The 19184-nt window shown below is 40.1% G+C and overlaps 1 protein-coding gene across 1 annotated transcript in view; it reads left to right on the top strand.

Moving 5' to 3' along the window:
- Positions 1–19184, top strand: part of LOC115766956 (connectin) — a 58041-nt gene that overhangs the window by 25621 nt on the left and 13236 nt on the right. The window contains exons 3-4 of the mRNA XM_030711044.1: positions 2194–3217; positions 9267–9483. Of these exons, the coding sequence (XP_030566904.1) occupies positions 2225–3217; positions 9267–9483 (1210 nt within the window). The 5' untranslated portion in view covers positions 2194–2224. The remainder of the gene's footprint in view (positions 1–2193; positions 3218–9266; positions 9484–19184) is intronic.

Below are 19184 nucleotides of genomic sequence, written 5' to 3'. Positions count from 1 at the left end.
TAGGCAGTGCATGCTAATCAAGAACATATATGTTCGTTCTCTCAGGGCTATTAAAAAAAATGTCAAGGATGTGCAAACGTATAACTCAAAAGTGTCTCACCTCACAAATTCCCAGAACATTTCACAGCTGCGGCTCTCTTGTGGCTGTGTGCGTGTGTATCTTTGTGTGTGTGTGTGTGTGTGTGACAATTTAGTTTTGAGTTTGCTTTGATATTTAAATTAAAGCCATCAAGTGCTTTGGCAGAGCTTCTGCTGCTGCTGCGGATGTTTGTCAACCAACTGTTTTGAGCTGTTAATCCTGTGGCATCAGCCACGCCTGAACCTTGAACTTTGGCCCAGCATTGGGACAGGAGATGACATTTCCTATAAGCCAACTTAAGCAGCGCAGCAACAACAATTGAAACACTTATCATCGTTTTATTTAAAATTTATAACGATAATCAATGTAATGAAGCATGCCAAAGTCAATCACTCAAATGACTTTCAGCTTTTAGCCACGCCCTTAAGCCAGCTATCCCTCAACCAATCTCTCTGTGATTTGAAAGACAATAATTTATGCAAATCACTGGCGAAAAACTGCCTGGCTGCCGGAACTGGCGACGATAACGATGACTCACTTGACAACTGCCAATAACTTATTTACACTTCATTATGCCAGCTCACTGGGCGAACATGAGGGGGGGATTGAAAGCGGGTGGGGGGGTAGGGGGTGCATCCAAAAATATGCCCAATGTCAGATGTGACTTATTAATTTATTAAAAATACGAGCATAATTAGAGAGCACTTTGCCAAATGACACTTGAAATGCAATTGACTAAGGGCCTCCCAGAGGCGGGTACTACAAGGGGTGGCTCGGGGGTGGGGGGTCACTTGATGAAGCCGTTGCCAGTGAGCGAACAATCAGCGACAGTGTTGCAGTTATTTATGAGCGCAATAAATTTGTTTATGGGGGTAGTCTCCCGGCGTAGGGGTAGGATGGACCAGGCCCAAAGAACCAACAGAGCGTCAAATGAAGGCAGCAAAAAGCCAGCAGGAGGCACAACAACAACAACAACAGCAAACCGGAACGGAAAAACGGCCATGTCATGAACTTTTCACAGGCAGCATTCATTGAATAAGCGGGAAAATCAAAGAACGAAAAAGAGATCGAGTGTGGGAGGGGGTGTTGAGCTACCGCGAAAATGTGTATTGCGCCAGAAATGAAATATGAGCGAAAAGTAAAAAGTTAACAACATTAATTAGCATTTTTTTATATGAAACGCTTTAACTTTTAAGCAGGCACTGGCCTGTGGCAAAGGGGGTTTTTTCGGCACAATGTATTGAAAGACGCATCGCTTTTCAGTGGAATAATATAAATGAACCGAACACTCGACCCATTCCGCCCGTTTCAATATTGACGAGGTGTTTACCCAGAATTTACGCTTTTAATGTGGCATCAAATTTAATGTTGGCAATTCGAGTTTGCAGTGTGCGTCCAATGAACGAAATAATATCGAGAGCGAACAATATTATTTAATAGGTTTTCAGGTCGAGGACATAAAACAAGTGCGAGTACTCTAGTCGAGTGTGCCCGACTGGAAGTTACACTATATTGGCTTTGCAGGGAAGTTACACAATGATGGCTTTTTTGGGATTGCGGGAAGGCTTCTAGAACAAATGTATTCTCAATTTGTGTGTACTCTGTGTATATAGCCAAATATGATGTGTTCAGCTCCTATAATTCTGAGACAGCCAGTATTCTAGCGTTGTCCACATCTGGACCTAAAGACTCTTCCTCTACATATGAGATATGCTGAAGACAAAGAGCAAATAAATATTTCTCGATTTAGGGAAGATAGCTGAATCTCTTTGAATACTACAGCGAGTTTTTCGATCGACTAAGTTCTTTTTCCTAATAAGAATTCAAAAGATACTTCCGGTATAAGTATATACAGGAAGTATTTCATAAGTATAAAAGAAAGCTACATAACACCCTCAATATACCCGCTTTCTTCGTTCTACAAATTTTCAATAATTTGCAGCTGGAAAGCAATTCGACTCACATTGATAAAAGCCCTTTACGCTTTTCATTTTGTATCCTCAAGTCCACCTTGCCTCCAACCCTGCTTCAACCCAACCCAGACTAACCCACTTGGCGCCAGATAAACAAATTTTATTGACTGAGTCATTCTGGTTTTTTGGGTATCGTTTCAGCTAAGAGCGCAACTTGCGGCCCGCCGTTCCAATGTTGCCGCATCATCAGCGCCATAAAATTGGGGCGCTTCTGGGCTTTGGCATTCTACTGCTGAGCTGCTGCCTCGTGGCGCCCGGCGAGGCGCGTTCGCGGGACAAGGAGGAGCGTCGCAGCCGTGGACGCGGCAGCAATGCGGGCGCTTCCGCATCCGCCTCGGCCGTGACCAGCAACAGCAATGCCGGCGGTGGCTACTACACCAGCTCCTCGGCCTACGGCAGCAGCAGCAGCGGCGTCGGCGCTTTGACAGGCGCCACTGGCTATAACGGACCCATGGACAGCACCGGTTTCTGCATGCGCCGTCGGGACATGAAGCTCATGTGCTATTGCACGCCGGATGAGAATCATATGCCCGTGCAGAAGGCCGAATGCTGGGTGTTCTCGGAGGGATTGCATCAGAATGACACGACCTGGACACGTTTCTACCAGCAGAAGCGTCTGCGCGAACTCAAGTTTGTCATACAGAACAATGCACGACTCGATTACATACCCACCATGATCATTGAGCCGCTGAAGAATCTCAGCAGCATTGTCATCGAGTACTCGCAGGTGGAGATCGTCAAGAGCTATGCGTTTGCCAATCTGCCCTTCCTGGAGCGTATCATACTCAATAACAATCATATCATGGCCCTCGATCAGGATGCGTTTGCCAATCACATTCGGCTGCGCGAACTAAATCTCGAGCAGAACCAGATCTTTGAGATGGATCGCTATGCGTTCCGCAATCTGCCGCTTTGCGAGCGACTCTTCCTCAACAACAACAATATCAGTACACTGCACGAGGGTCTCTTTGCGGACATGGCTCGTCTGACCTATTTGAACCTGGCCCACAATCAGATCAATGTGCTCACCAGCGAGATCTTCAGGGGATTGGGCAACTTAAATCTCCTCAAGTTGACGCACAACAATCTCAATTTCATTGGCGACACGGTCTTTGCCGAGCTGTGGAGCCTGTCTGAGCTCGAACTGGACGATAATCGTATTGAGGTGAGTGAATAAAAATAAATATTGTATATTAATTAATAACATATTTTAAATATATTCTTGATATTCTATCTATATTTATCTCTATATATAAAACTGTTTCTGAAATTCCACTCGCATGTGTGGAAAAATCGCGAAACTCATTTTCCAAGATTTTTCAGAGAATTTTTTTTAACCGCTCCCCGAGCAAGAGCGGGTTATATCCCCTATTATCCTATGTAGACAATTATCAAAATTTCCCACAACCATAACTCGGTTTTCCTTTTAGAATAATCTGGCATTAAAATGTGAACATCGATATTTTAGTCGAAATTCATATCCAAATCTCACCCCAAGATTCGTATATAGACATGGGTCTAAATTTACAATCTCCATAACTCGGTCAAATCTCATCCGATTTTCACGAGATTTGTATTTTTCTTAATGGTTTTCCTTCTAGAATAATCTGGCATTAAAATCTGAACACCGATTTTTTAGTCGAAATTCATGTCAAAATCTTACCCCTAGGATTCGTATATAGACATGGGTCAAATCTTACAACCCCCATAACTCGGTCAAATATCATCCGATTTTCACGAGATTTGTATTTTTCTTAATGGTTTTCCGTCTAGAATAAGCTGGCATTAAAATCTGAACATCGATTTTTTAGTCGAAATTATGTCAAAATCTTACCCCTAGGATTCGTATATAGACATGGGTCAAAATTCACAACCCCCATAACTAGGATTCGTATATAGACATGGGTCTAAATGTACAATCTCCATAACTCGGTCAAATCTCATCCGATTTTCACGAGATTTGTATTTTTCTTAATGGTTTTCCTTCTAGAATAATCTGGCATTCAAATCTGAACACCGATTTTTTAGTCGAAATTCATGTCAAAATCTTACCCCTAGGATTCGTATATAGACATGGGTCAAATCTTACAACCCCCATAACTCGGTCAAATATCATCCGATTTTCACGAGATTTGTATTTTTCTTAATGGTTTTCCTTCTAGAATAATCTGGCATTAAAATGTGAACATCGATTTTTTAGTCGAAATTATGTCAAAATCTTACCCCTAGGATTCGTATATAGACATGGGTCAAAATTTACAACCCCCATAACTCGGTCAAATCTCATCCGATTTTCACGAGATTTGTATTTTTCTTAATGGTTTTCCTTCTAGAATAATCTGGCATTAAAATCTGAACACCGATTTTTTAGTCGAAATTCATGTCAAAATCTTACCCCTAGGATTCGTATATAGACATGGGTCAAATCTTACAACCCCCATAACTCGGTCAAATATCATCCGATTTTCACGAGATTTGTATTTTTCTGAATGGTTTTCCTTCTAGAATAATCTGGCATTAAAATGTGAACATCGATTTTTTAGTCGAAATTATGTCAAAATCTTACCCCTAGGATTCGTATATAGACATGGGTCAAAATTCACAACCCCCATAACTAGGATTCGTATATAGACATGGGTCAAATCTTACAACCCCCATAACTCGGTCAAATCTCATCCGATTTTCACGAGATTTGTATTTTTCTTAATGGTTTTCCGTCTAGAATAAGCTGGCATTAAAATCTGAACATCGATTTTTTAGTCGAAATTCATGTCAAAATCTTACCCCTAGGTTTCGTATATAGACATGGGTCATAACTTACAACCCCCATAACTCGGTCAAATCTCATCCGATTTTCACGAGATTTGTATTTTTCTTCATGGTTTTCCATCTAGAATAATCTGGCATTAAAATTTTTAGTCGAAAGTCATGTTAAAATTAAAGTGTCTGTCATTCAGTCAGCCCGTCATTCAGTCAATCAGCCGCAACAAACATTTTTAGATATATCATTGCTTAGTTTATTTTTGCCATCAATAAATTTGCAACTTGATTTGCCGTCTTCCCTTTGTCCGAGTTCAGTTTGGTCAAGTTTATGCCAAGGCTGACTTAAGTGCCCATAAATTGCCGGCTGACCATAAGAAACAGAGTTCAGGGGCAGGGGCTGGGGCTGGAGTAGGGGTGGCTGTGTATCATAAATAGCACATCCTTCGGGGCGTGTATAGCGCATAAACAACTTTGTTTTCGGGTGTCATAAATTCAATTCGAATGCCCATTTTTGTGGTGATTTAAGTGGTCACTCAGCTCGGCCCGAGGCACACAGTTCAAGCAGCGGGCTTTCAGCTAGCCACTTGCCACTCGCTGTCGCCTGCTGTTTGCCGAATGGGCGCTAATATGATAAATAGATTGGTAAATTATGTTTTGGGGCAAGACAAGACAAGACAAGCCTAGCAAGCCACACAGCTTAATTCACGGTTGTCTGTCTTTCGGTCTGGCCACATGCGGTGGCATTATCCTTTCGACGCCTTTCGGTACGCAAACAAATGTGCGGCTGCAAGTTAATCTACTTACAAAAATATTGAATAACAAATCATGGCATAATGGATTTATGGCACTCCTTTTGGCCATCTGATATGCAGGGCTGCCATAAAAATGGCCACGGCCAGCCTGCGTGCGAGTGCGAGAGTGTGTGTAAATAGAAAATGTCGCTTAACGCCGTATACTCTATTCTGTTAGCTAAGTTCATATGCATATGCATATGTGTGCGTGTGCGTGCGTGTGTTTGTGTGGCGGCAGCTGTACAAGCGTGGGCACAACGATAAGCGTAAATCCTGCATATCCTGGCCAACAATGTCGCTCGTCTTTGCTTTTCATTTTGCTGCGTGTTTCATTTTTCCCATTTTACAAAGTGCTCGCATATCATGTCACACCCAGACAACTCGCATATGTGTCAGGCCAGTAGGACGCTCGCACACGCACACACACACAACCGCACACACACACACACACACTTCATCTGAAGTGTTGCTCAAGTGTTTTTGGCCGCCATCTTCTGCGTGACTCTGCTCTGCGGCAGACGCGAGCACTGATGCTGATGCCGACAATCTCCTTCGAACTGTAGCTTCTTTTTTTATACCCTTCGTAAGAGTATTATAATTTTGTCATAATAAGTGTAACGCTTAGACGGAGACATCGCCGAGTCCATAATGAATATGTATTCTAACTATCCTACGTATGATCGGTCGCAAATGTGACTCTTCTTTGAAAACCTCAAATATTAGTCAAATCTTACGACTACTATATCATATAGGTCTATAGAAGATGTCGGAGACAACGCCAACTCCATTTAAACCTCGATGTGCCTTGCATAGCCTTCCTTCTTTCATGTTCTTATTAGCTTCTAACAGCAGGCCCGGCATTGTCATAGTCATAGCCATGGCCATAATGATTGGGCTTGTTATCGCTTATATGTCGCATTGTTTTGGCCTGGACTGGATTTGCCTGCTGAACGCTTTATTCCATATCATATGTGTGCATATGTTTTGCTTCCTTCAAAAAATGCCTTTCCTTCTTTTCGTGTCCTTTTCAATAAAAGCAAATTGCGTTGCATGTTTTGCTTGGGTTATCCATTTCATTTTTCTTCTAGTGTGTGTCCTGCTGTGTACTTCATAAATCATTTGCTGTTAAAAGGTTTAGGTGCCTGGGTTTTGTCTGACACAACATAAAAAGCTAAGCAACTGAGCGGTCACCGAGTCCTCAAAGAGATAAATAGATAAACAGCTAAGCAGCTAAGCGGATGCTTTCGGCTTGAAACTGAAAGCAAAAGTGTTGCAACAGCATTTAAGCTACAAAATCGTTATAAATTGCTCATGTGGGCACCGAGCAGAGAGCCAGGCACGTGATGCTCGTATGTCTTTAATAGGAAGACAAACGAGAACAAAATTTAAATATATTTTTCCATGCCTTGACTTAGCTTAAAACTTTGAAATGATGGTAAGCTTGTTAGCACATCGCTCAGCCACGCAGCCTCATTATAGTTGGTATAAAACTTGATAAAGTGACGTGAGGGCAAGTAGAAGTTATTTTTGTCAACATTTCACAAATTACGAATTCGAACCGGCGACTTCTCTTTTGTTAGCTTCACGCAGCCTCTTTATAGTTGGTATAAAACTTGATAAAGTGACGTGGCGGCAGATGGAAGTCATTTTTATTTGCATTTTACAAAACTACGAATTCGAACCGGCGACTTCACGCTCATTAGCTCAACGCTCAGCAATTTCGGCTTATTCTATTCAATATTAAAACTAGCTTCAGCCCCGTTCCCGGCACTGCTCTTTCGCTCTACAAATCTTAAGATGGATTTTGCTCAAAGAAAACCTTTTGCTGGAAATTCTTATATTAATAATAAAAGTTTCTCCATGCTTTAAGTTCTCTTTCAATTTGGCATTCTGATTGCGTAGTGCCATGTTTTTTGCTCGTTTTGAATCATAACTTTGTTTACGTAGACGCCATAAGAAGCACGCATAAATAACATTTTTTTTGTCGCTAACCGATAAATTGGCGGCGCCTCGTAAAAACACCAAGTGCCGCTCATCAAACTAACAAAATATCTCAATAAAATAAATATATTTTTATGTCAATCAGCGAAATCGGCAAACAAACAAACTACTGTGATATGATATAGATGGGGTATGGGGTATCTTAACCAGCATTTATTTGCGCCCGGACAACACGTACGCGTGTTTTTCAATGTCTTCACTGTGGCAAGTGGAAATGGTGTAAGGGTGGAAATGGGCTAGATAACGGCACATGTCTCTTTCGACTGGTTCGCATTTAATATGCATAATTTATCCATTTCACTAGACAAAGCATATTGAATATTAAATAATGACGAGCAGGCGGAGTGGCGATAGAGAGAAATAGAAGGCCACAGTCAACTTTCACTCGTGCTTCCTTCATGAACAAAAAAAGACTCTTTTTCCGCATAAAAATAAATTCAAGGCAAACGAATTGGAACACACAAGTTAAAAAAGATGCATCTACATATGTTATATATGCGTAAATGTCACACACACGCACACACACACACACACACATGCATAAATAAATAAATAAACAAACAAAGAAAACATAACAATGGCAAACGGGAAAACGAGGCAGCGAAATTGTCAAAAAAAAAAAAAAAAAAAAAAAAGAAATGCCAGTGAAAATAATACGCAAAAATGCGGAAAAATGGCAGAAAATATTTTTTGTGTGCTCGGTCGGCCAAGCAAAACATAAACCGAGTAGCAAAGGCGAGAGGTTGGCAGCGCGGGCGAAAATCGTAGTTCAGGAAACGAAAATGTTATTATAGCATAAATACAATTAAACATAATATATTGAAAACCAATGCCAAAATGACTGGCATTTCATATTGGCTGATGGATGACGGCGCTTGTGATACCCTGTGAATAATTGAGGTGCCGGAGACTTTAATCTGTTCTACTATGAAAATCGACAAATTTGGGTTTTCTCTTCATGGTTTTAAGGCCCGCATAGTTAGAGCTAGAAACTGCATAGATAAGAAGAATATGTATATATATCATATAGCTAGTATATATAATAATATAATATGCATGCAGGCAATGCAGGTTCCAGTATTTTCTTAAAATCTTAATTTTTAATATTTTATACAAAGAATTTAGAGATATAGGATTGTAAGAACTAGAAACGGAGTAGATAATACGAATATGTATATATGATACAGATAATATAAATATATATGTATATACTATGAATAGGAATTACATAGATTAAAATGCAGGTTCTAGTATTTTCTTAGAATGGATATTAATCGTATCTCACACAAAGATGCAAATTTGGATTATATGATCTAGAGGCAGGGTAAATATTTATAGCTAAATATATATTTCTGTATGTTGATCTTTTCAAAAGAATGTAACCCTTTTCATGTTATTAAGTCTGCACTTTGGTTATATAGAAATTATATGATTGCCATATTTATGATCTAAATAAAATAAATAATTAAAGAAAAACTAAGGAAACTCTAAGTACAGGGTATTTGCAGTCAGACTCTCCCAGCTAACACACACTTTTTAAAATGTATTGAATTTTTATGAATGTTAATTACAACAAAGTATTAATACCTTTTTGTATGGTATTAAGCCAAGTAATCTGTGAATTAATTAACAATTTCCAATATCCGGTTTTCATTACAGCGCATTTCCGAGCGTGCATTGGACGGCCTGAACAATTTGAAAACTTTGAATTTGCGCAATAATTTGCTAAAGAAAATTGACAATGGCCTGCTGCGCGGCACACCCGCGCTCCTGTCAATCAATGTGCAGGCAAACAAATTGGAAACTCTCACGTTCTACACATTCCAGCCAATTATGGACAATTTGGTCAACAGCACCAGCGAGCTTTTGGTCTCAGGTGAGTCAAGTCAACTTCTTTTCAACTTGTTCTTTGGCAAACCAATTGACAGACAGACAAATAGACATCACATCTGATATGCGATGATTGCTACAGCTCGCAAAAATCTAGCTGCAAGTTATTATAATTACGCATACGCCACGTTGAACGACTTCACGAGCTACACTTAGCTCGGTTTGTTAAGTTTTATGACTGCGCCCTGTGAACCCGCGCACTTGTAGATATTGTCTAAGAACGCAATTAGGCAGGCCATTAGAGATGGCAAGGCGCAGGCTTCATTTTCTAGGCTAGGCACGAGAAATATAATTTAAAAATAAAAGAGGTACAACTCGCGTGGACAATTATTTAAAAGTTCTGCAAGTTCCAGGATAGGGCTGAGGGCTTTTCCTAGCTTAATATATTCTGATATTGGCCAATTTTTGACGTTGCTATTTCTCAGAACTCACCCTACATTTTCGTGCTTTTGGTGAGAGGCACGAAAATGAATTTTATGGCTCGAACCGCCTCGTGTCTGATTCCTGGGCCATCCCCACAGCCCTCTCACACACACACTCAGTTGGTGTGCGTGTTGGTTGGCTTCATTAAGGAAATGTCGTGTCGTCATAGCTCAAGTGTGCGCTTCCGTCGACACTTGCGAGCGTGCGACAAAGGGACATAGTTGCACAGACATAGATCGAGAGGGAGATAGAGCAAAAGATATGTACATGTCTTGTCTCTCGTTCTGGCGCTTTGTTAATTGACTGGACCTGAACTCCACATCGCTCCACTCGCCAAAACTGGCAACTGACAACTGGCAACTGGCTGCCAGCGGCGTGCACAAAAACCAAATTAGTCATTAAAGTGCAATTTTGAAAGCGGCCGAGCCACTCAACGTGGCCCCTTTGCGGCACCACATGCCACACCCTTGCTCTCCCTCTCCCTTTCCCTACACCACCACATGCCGCGCCGCACTTGACTCGACTGCAAAACTCATAACAATAAAATATGTCCTGCAAATGGCCATAGGCAGAAACAGGCACAGCATGTATACGTGTGTGGGTAAGTTAATAGCAGTGGCTATTAGCGTGTTGATTAGCCCAATTAAAAGGTAAATTAAAGTGAAATATTAAGTGCATACGTTCATATTGTTGTCACTGCCATTTTAATTGCTGTCACGAGACTTAATATAAAAGATAGGTTATGATCGCGGCAGCAAATTGTATTATTTTATATTCATGTAGACAGTTGGATGTAAGAGACTCTGAAATTTTAAATGAAACTATTTTTTGGCAAAGTTGAAGCTGCGAAAAGTATAGAAAGAAAGGTTCTTGATGCTCAAACTGCTTCATTATTTGTGGCTTATACTTTCTTGTCTGTATTACATACTGTTATATTACATTCCCGAAGCCGACTTGGAGTACAAGACTTCAATATTTTAAATGAAACTATTTTATGACACTTATTTTTAATGAAGCTTGCGTTTCCCAACTAGTTGAAGCTTCATAAAGTTTACGGGGGAAGCTCTTGATGTTAAAACTGCTTAATTTTTTGCGGCTGACACCTTCTCGTCTTTTGTTTCTTCTTATTAGCAACTGAAAAAGCAACCATTCCGAATAAATCAGGCCTTTTTTTATATGTTTGAAGCTCGAGACGTTGTTGGTTTAAATCTCACTTGCAATTCCCAACTTGTTGAAGCTGCGAAATGTATACAAAGAGAGCTTCTCGATGTTCAAACGGCTTCATTTTTTGTGCGGGATACCTTCTCGTCTCTTGACGTTTATTTTTAAAAAGTAAAACCAATTATTCCGATTAAATCATTCCCTTTTTTTATATGTTATTTCCAACCACAACGACAAGCAGAATGTTGGCTATAAAAAGCGCTTTCAAGGCTTCGCAACAAATTGCAGCACCTTGAAAGCTCGCAGCTCTGTTGGCCATTTTATTTTTAGCTTACTTGGCAATTAGGCTTTGATGTAAGCGCTGTGTAATCAGTGGCTGTTGCAACAGTAAGAAGAGGAAGAACAACAACAACAGCAGTTAAGTATAGTTGGCACGCCTTGGCCCAAGGAATACATTTAAATATTTAACAACAGCCTTCAAAATCGCATTTCTCTTTCATTTAGCAAAGTCGCCGTCGTCCCACACACACACACACACACACACACACACACACAGAAAATTAGTGCATATGCACAACCAAATGGCAGTTACAAATGCAACTTAATTATCACACACTCACACACGCAGTCGCTCACATGTGCGAGCAAAATTTTCGCTAATGGTTTGCCATTAGCATGACTTATTTAAGTCGAAACAAAAAAGTCAGCTCTACTCGCCTGAACTCGACTATCGAATATCCTGCAAAAATGTTCCAAAACTTCAGTTGTGTACTATCTTGCTGTCAAATACCCTATACATGTTCTAAGAAAAATCAATTGTGTATTCCTAATTAAATCATAGAATACTAGACCGAGGTATAGGTCATTTAGAAGCATTATTTGTAGGTGATTCGACTATAAGATACCCTGCAAAAATTGTCTATAAATTCAGTTATAATTGTAGAACTTGACGTCGAGGTGTAGGTCCAGTGTCTCCCATTGCTTGGAGGTGACTTGACTATCAAATACCCTACACATTAATGGAGATTGTTTGGAGATTACTCGTTTAACAAATACTCTACAAAATATTCTTAAAAAAATCAGTTGTATGTTCTCAATTTATTCATAGAATTTCAAACCGAGGAGTAGGTCATTTAGAAACATTAGGAGGTGATAGATACCCTGCACAACTTTTCATAAAATCAGATGATTTTAAGTCTTAAAGTTGACACGACTGTTAAGTACCCTGCACAAAGCTAAAACAGATTGTTTGAGTTTTTCTAAAGTATACTAACAATTTGATGTCCAGGAATAGCTATATACAAAGGCTTTCGCAATTTTTAAAGCATATCCAAGATTTATTTGCGGCCTTCATTCTGACTGTTAATTTGTATTATACCCTCTTGACTCGTTCCTTTTCAAAATAGGGTATAGCATGACGTTGAACGACAGAAAAGCTGAGCTACATTGGCATACAAAAGCCATGGCCACGTATGCGTCTGTTTGTGTGTTTGTGTGCAGTCGTAATTGCATTTGAGAACACACACACTTTCACACACATACACACACCCACAGACACACACTTGCTGCAAGCGGCAGACATTTGTAAATTGGCTACAAATGACTTCAAATTGCTTTAAACTGCAAAATATTTTTGCATGCCGAAAACTTTTTAATTCATGTGCAGTGATTATGTTCACACACACAACCGAACACACACACCCAAACACACACATACACATGAAATTTGCATATGCAGCGGCAAATGGTTGATTAGAACGCTTCACGATGTTGTTTGGCGTCATCAGCGCCCGTTCAGAAAGTTAAATAGCGAAAATATACAAATATTTTAATATGATTTTTAATTCAACTGCAAACATTGCCAAGTTTTCCAACACTGCTAATGAACCAACAGAAAATTCACTGAAAACTTTATTATTTTTTTTTTTTCTGACTGCAAACGATTTCATCGAGACAGCTTGCCAAATGTATATTCAAATATGGAATAAGTGGCGTTGGCTGTGTGTAGAGGGATATCATCAATAAATAAATTAACTAAGTGCTCTTCATTTGCCGAATTAACCCAATAGCCAGAGCCACAACAAACTTGCACGTCTCTTAAAAATGTTGCTCAAATTGCCGTATGACAAATTTATAAGCTGCAACTCGAAGCAGGCGCCCAAAAGATGCAGCACTTCTTCGCTCATTGGGTGCAAGTGTTGACGCGTGTGGCAGGCCAGAAAGGCCATCAAAGCGGAACGCGGGGCAGTCAGCCCCAAGTGCATACACTCAGAGAAAAAGTCTGAAATAATTTACCCAAACAAAAGATTAAAATTATTTCAAGGGCAGCATTTGAAGATCAAGAAGTCGTACTCTACTTTTGATTCATAGTTACCTAAAAAAATATTTGTATTAATGAAAAGCTGTAAAAAGAAGCTGATTGTGAATTCCAATTCGTTTTTTCTGTGAGTGTAGGGGCATATAAAAATTGCAACAGAATTGCAGCGAGCATGTGAGAAACGTCGCAAGATGAGGATGACTCGAAACAGACGTTGACACTGTCGTCTGAGGATAAAGTTGGCGCTGTGGCCATAAAACGTGCCACATCAGTGCAGAAAACTGGCTCCCGCTCAGCTGAGCTGAGCTTAGCAGCTGCTGCTGGTCACATGCCACATGCCGGTAGGACATCAATTTTGGGGCCAAAGTATTTGGCAACTAATCGAACGCCAAGTTGAATTTTGTGCAGTTATCCTGCGAGGATTTGCCATGTTGCCAGTTGGCTAACAGCGTGTGAAGGTGTGCCACGTTTGGACGTTTGCGAACTGAACTGTGCACAACTATTTGACAAATTCACATCAGCCAGCTACGTAGCGAAGTGCCGCTGCCATCCACTGAGGGATTTCCATTAGCGGCAAAGGACAAATGATGTACATGAACTTTGCCAGAGCATCAGAAAGCACATCAGCTATGCCATAGTTACCATATACATAGCTAACCAAGAGATGTGAAATCTCCAAGAGCGTGCTCCAGTCGAGTACATTGTGATTTGTAGAAGACTTGACTTTTACGTAATTGCCATTGACAGCCATCGAATGACACTAACCTGATTGACATTGCAGCAGCAGCATTTTGCTGCGCGTCGAGATTTCATCAGTAAATCTCCATTTTGCTCGAGTTTGTCGCAGCATTGCATGCTGAACAGTAAAAAGTGGGGGGGTATTTGTAGAAGAAAACCATAAAACTACCCTAGCTAGATGTTGAGTGGTATTTATGCGCTAGTTTAATAGACTTATGTCTAAGATAACAAGCACTTTAACTTATTGTCAAATCTTATTTGAACTTTCCAAGCGTTTATGCCTCGTGCATACACTGTGCTGCGCATATTTACTAAGGTCGGATCTCTTAAATATATAGTATATATATAATATATTCAGTAATTGCATTTTTTAAGACAGTTGGAAGAGTCGATTCATGATCAGCATTTATTTATCCTTCTATCAAAGATATCCTCTAGAGACTCACAATTCTACCAAAAAACCATAAGCCATATGTCAAAAGATATTAAAACTTAGACAGAAACTGTTATCCTTGTGTTTTTCGTATTTGAAAAGCATGAAAAGCTCAGAAGGCTTAAATATTAGTCAGAAAATGACTTGAGACTCTTCAGTTCATGCTCAATGGAAATGTAAATGTTTTACACTCATCAACTGCTGCATTGCAGCTGCAACTGGCTATTTGTGCTGGGCGGAGGAATTGGGGTGTGCTTTGGACTGAAGTGGACAAGCACCTGTAGGCATAAATAGGGTACAGTTGAAATGCAACTAAGCATTGGACGTGTACTATGCTCCTCCCTCCCCTCTGTTACATTTCTTGCCCTTATGCTCATGCTGTTGGCTTGGAGGCGTGTAGAACTTTTTGGAACACATGCTGCCAGCATTTAAATGCCATTTGATGTCTGGCAACCAAACATTGCCACTAAACAATGTCCCTTTCAAGACCCGTTGGGTGTGTGTTTATGTGTGTGTGTACGGGTGTGTGTGTGTGTTGTTTGTAGAGTGTGCTGTGCCCGGGCCGTGGCCAGTGCAATGCCAGCTACAGCTGCACCTATGCCCATGTATTTTGTAAAAAATTTATAGGCACGCCCAGTGCTGTGGCATTTGTTTCAATTCCGACGGTCATCGGTCGCCGCTGGTGACCAGCAGCGACACACACACACACACACACACAGTCTCAGTCGACACGCAGCAGCACCCACTTTTACTGACCCATGCTTGTTTATTTGTATGCGGCTCACGTTCTGTTTGTGTCGTCGCGCCTGTGGCCAGGACCTGCGACCATTTCAAATGCTTTCACTTTAAAGCCAATGCCAAGTTTTTGCGCACAAGCTACACTGGTAATAAATGCGACAACAGTCGCACCCAAAAAGCATCCCACAGGGTCTGGGTCTCGGTCTCAGTCTGTGTCCGTGTCCGGCTCAATTGGTTCGTTATGCGCTGTAGCCCGGGTCCCAAATCGTTAGCTCGAATTGAATGGTTATTGTTTCGAAATATAAATAGGATTTCTAACAGATTTTTTTGCGCATTTTTTTGTTTGCGCGCGACGCGTCTGTAAAATGCACATGCATTTCGCGGACAGCTGAAAACTGCAATTTGATTATTTTGCTAACAGTTTTTGTCTGCTCAATTGTCTAGTTAATAAAGCTTTCGTTTAAGTTTCAACTAAATACAATTTTATACAGATTTATGCATTTATATAATAGCTGTACGATGTGTCTTGGATTCTGAGAAAAAAAACCAGAAATTGGCACACAAATCACGCACAAGCATTGTCAAAATCCAACGAAGATCAAAATTGTTAATATTCCAAAATTCCTGAAAGACAAATTAATTTGTGCTTCTCTCAAGAAATGGGAAAGAACAATAGAAGGACCTGGTGGCAAATGACTTTAAGAAGGAAGCATCTCCAACCCCATTTAATATATTATTAGATCAGAAAGACGAGCGGAATCGATCTAGCCATGCCCTTCTGTCTATCCATCTGTCTCTTTTCGAAGCACTGAAACAATCTTTCTTGTTTAATAAAGCACAAGCTAGTCCAGAATAATTGTTATGCACCTTGAATTTAAAGTGTCAGATTTCTGCTCAAGGAAATCATAATACCTTTTGCTCTTTGGATATGCCTAGTCTGTATATTAAAAGCAAGCGAACGTCTTAAAAACTTATCAGCTAATTAGCCAGCTGAATAATTCCTGTTAATGCCTGCAGTAGCTAATTCGGGTCGATGTGATGAGTGAATAGGTCCTTCAATTGGAGTTTATTGGGCTCATTTATAATGCATGCATGCGATTGTTCGCAGCGCTTCGTTCGGCTTAAAATTGCATTTGCACGACAAAAACAACAACAACAACAACAAGAACAATAAACAGGCAACTGGAATAACAACAATAAACAGGTATTAGGCACCGGAAGCGAGAATTTATCGCAAGGCATAAAAGACAATGCCCGGAAAAATGGCCAAACAAATGATGTTGGGCCATAAACTGGACAAATGAGCTTGTGACACGCACCCGAAATTGACTTTCGATAGTCAATGTCAGCGTCAACATAACATATATAGATACTGCCAGCCAAAAGCCCACTGATTGCTGCCAATAAATCTGAGGCTCAACATTTTGTAACATGTGCCCCTCTAACACACTGAGCGACAGACATATGCGCACACTAATAAGTTCTGTTTTTTTCTGGGTGGCAATTTCCTCGCCTCTTCGTTTCGATTGCCTGTTGAGCGGAGCACAGAAATGTATATACATATTATGTTTGTTGGACACACACTTAGACAAACACACACACACACACACACTCACACATACGCACACACACGGTGACATGCATGCATAAGTAGCATTTCATTCGATTTTTGGACTCGATTCATTGCGTTCCATTTGCAATTTGTTGCTGAGCGCTGCATAAATCACTCTGCCCCAATATGTATGCTATGCTCAATTGTTTAGCCAGCCTCTCTCACACACACACATACACACATGTACACACCCACGCATACCCTATAAATATTTTAGAATTCAATTTCCGGCAGCTTGCCACGTTTCTTTTAGACTATGAAACTCGTCGTCCCTCCTCATCTCTCTAGTCGCTATAAATTTAAAGACTGTGTGTCTGTCGTCGCAATTAAACCCACACACAGAGCCCATCGCTCATTTTATCGTGTTGCCTCATTGTTTTGCCTGGCCCGTTGTCTGTGGCATGCGCCTCTGTTTGTGGCATGCGTTTAATTGTCTGCAGCAGCAACAGCCGCAGCAGCCGCGGCATCGTTTTAATTACGCACCTTTTCTATGCAGCTGCAAAAAATTTCAATTGAGTAAGAGCTCAAACTGCATTTTCGAGAAACATAAAAAAAAAATAAGCACACACACGCACACACACAGAGGAGGAATGCAATCGTGCAATTTGTTTGCGGCCATTTGCCATGTATAATGAGAGCATACAACAATTTCCTTTCATGTTGCCTGACAAGACCCAACGGCATTAACATCAGCAGCAGCAAGCAGAACAAGAAAGTTGATTTATCTATGGTATAAAGAATATTAAATACTCTTATATATGTTTAAGAGTTGATCAACGGACGGATTAAACAGCTCCTTGTGGGCCAGGAACGAGCTATAAGTGGGGGTTTTGGAAAGCTCAACCTCCAAGTAGGGGAGTTTTCTCTTCAAGACCCTGCGTGGCTTAGGAATCTAATCGTCAGACCTGTAAACGAGAGATTGTCGGTTAAAATGAACAAAATATTATACATAAAGAAGAAATTCAAAGTTTTGCAAACAACAAATTTATTTTTCATCAAATGATACTATTGAGGCTATACAGTTATATATACATGCTATACATGTTATCATATATATATAAAGGTTTACATATATACAGATATACATATATACAGCTGTTTGCACAGTTTCATTAAAATAAGACTTAGAAAGATATTTGAGAATATTGATTTGGCTCTTGATTCTGATAAGGAACATCTTTTATGTCATCGCGAATCTTTCCTTCAATGCGTTTCACACTTCGTGACAAAACTATAATACCTTATAGCCTTGAGAAGGGTATAAAAACAACAATGACATATCTTTTAGTCGCACGCACCATCAATTCTGCCCCCCTGCCCCTCCCCTCATTAAGTAGTTCAATTAAAACTTAAATGCATATTATTAATGAGTTTTTATTGTTTAATGTGCAAAACTTTTGTATGCCTTGCGGCCAACTTTCACTCCCTTTGTTTGCCAGTTTGTATGTGTGGATATGTGTGTGTGTATTTGTGTTAACTTTCACCTCGCATCAAGCTGCTGCATATTTTATTACATGTTTCACCGCACGCATCAATTTTGTAGCTAGTCCGCATGTCTTTCTCTCTCACTCTCTTGTCGGTGGCACATTTAAAATCGCTCGAAATTAATTGATATCATTATGGAAAATTTGAGATTGTGACTCAATTCGAAGGACTTGATTTCCGTATCATGAAACTTCAACAGCTCCACAAATTGCCACAGAGATTGAGTTCAATAGAAAGGGCTGTGCCAGAAGCTCGTTTCATTCACGTTTCCCCCACAATGCTTTAAGTAGATGCTGGCGAATGAACGATTGGAAGATACCCTGTGATTAGCTTCTGATTAATTAAATATATATATATATATATGTCGGTGCTATATAATGAAAGTGTATTTCTTTAATAATTTAATTCTTTATATTTTTTTTGATATAACATTTTGTATATACCAAAAAGCAAGGCTGTAACTCATAAAATGCAGGAAAGTTGGGATTCGAAGTTAAAATATTCTTGATCTGAGAGTAATGTACAATTATCCGAGACAAACTCTCAAAAATACCTAGACTTTGACTTAGAGAAAGTTTGCCAGCGTTAGATCTTTGTTCGTTTGCTTTGGCAACTGCCTTTTGCCCCCGCCATGCATTGTCTTCAAGCCAATCAACCTCAATTGGTACACACTCTGACTGTTTACAGGGTATAACAAGCCAATCAGAAACACACAACCAGACAGACAAACAGCTCGAAGCACATTGGAAGCTTAGCAACGCCCTGGCGTTAAGGAATAGT

This window comes from Drosophila novamexicana, unplaced genomic scaffold (assembly GCF_003285875.2).
Source record: "Drosophila novamexicana strain 15010-1031.04,08,12 unplaced genomic scaffold, DnovRS2.1 tig00001292-arrow-arrow-pilon, whole genome shotgun sequence".
In the NCBI taxonomy this organism is placed as follows: Eukaryota; Metazoa; Arthropoda; class Insecta; order Diptera; family Drosophilidae; genus Drosophila; species Drosophila novamexicana.
Note: the sequence above shows the minus strand (reverse complement) of the source record. Positions and strands in the feature narration are given on the sequence as shown.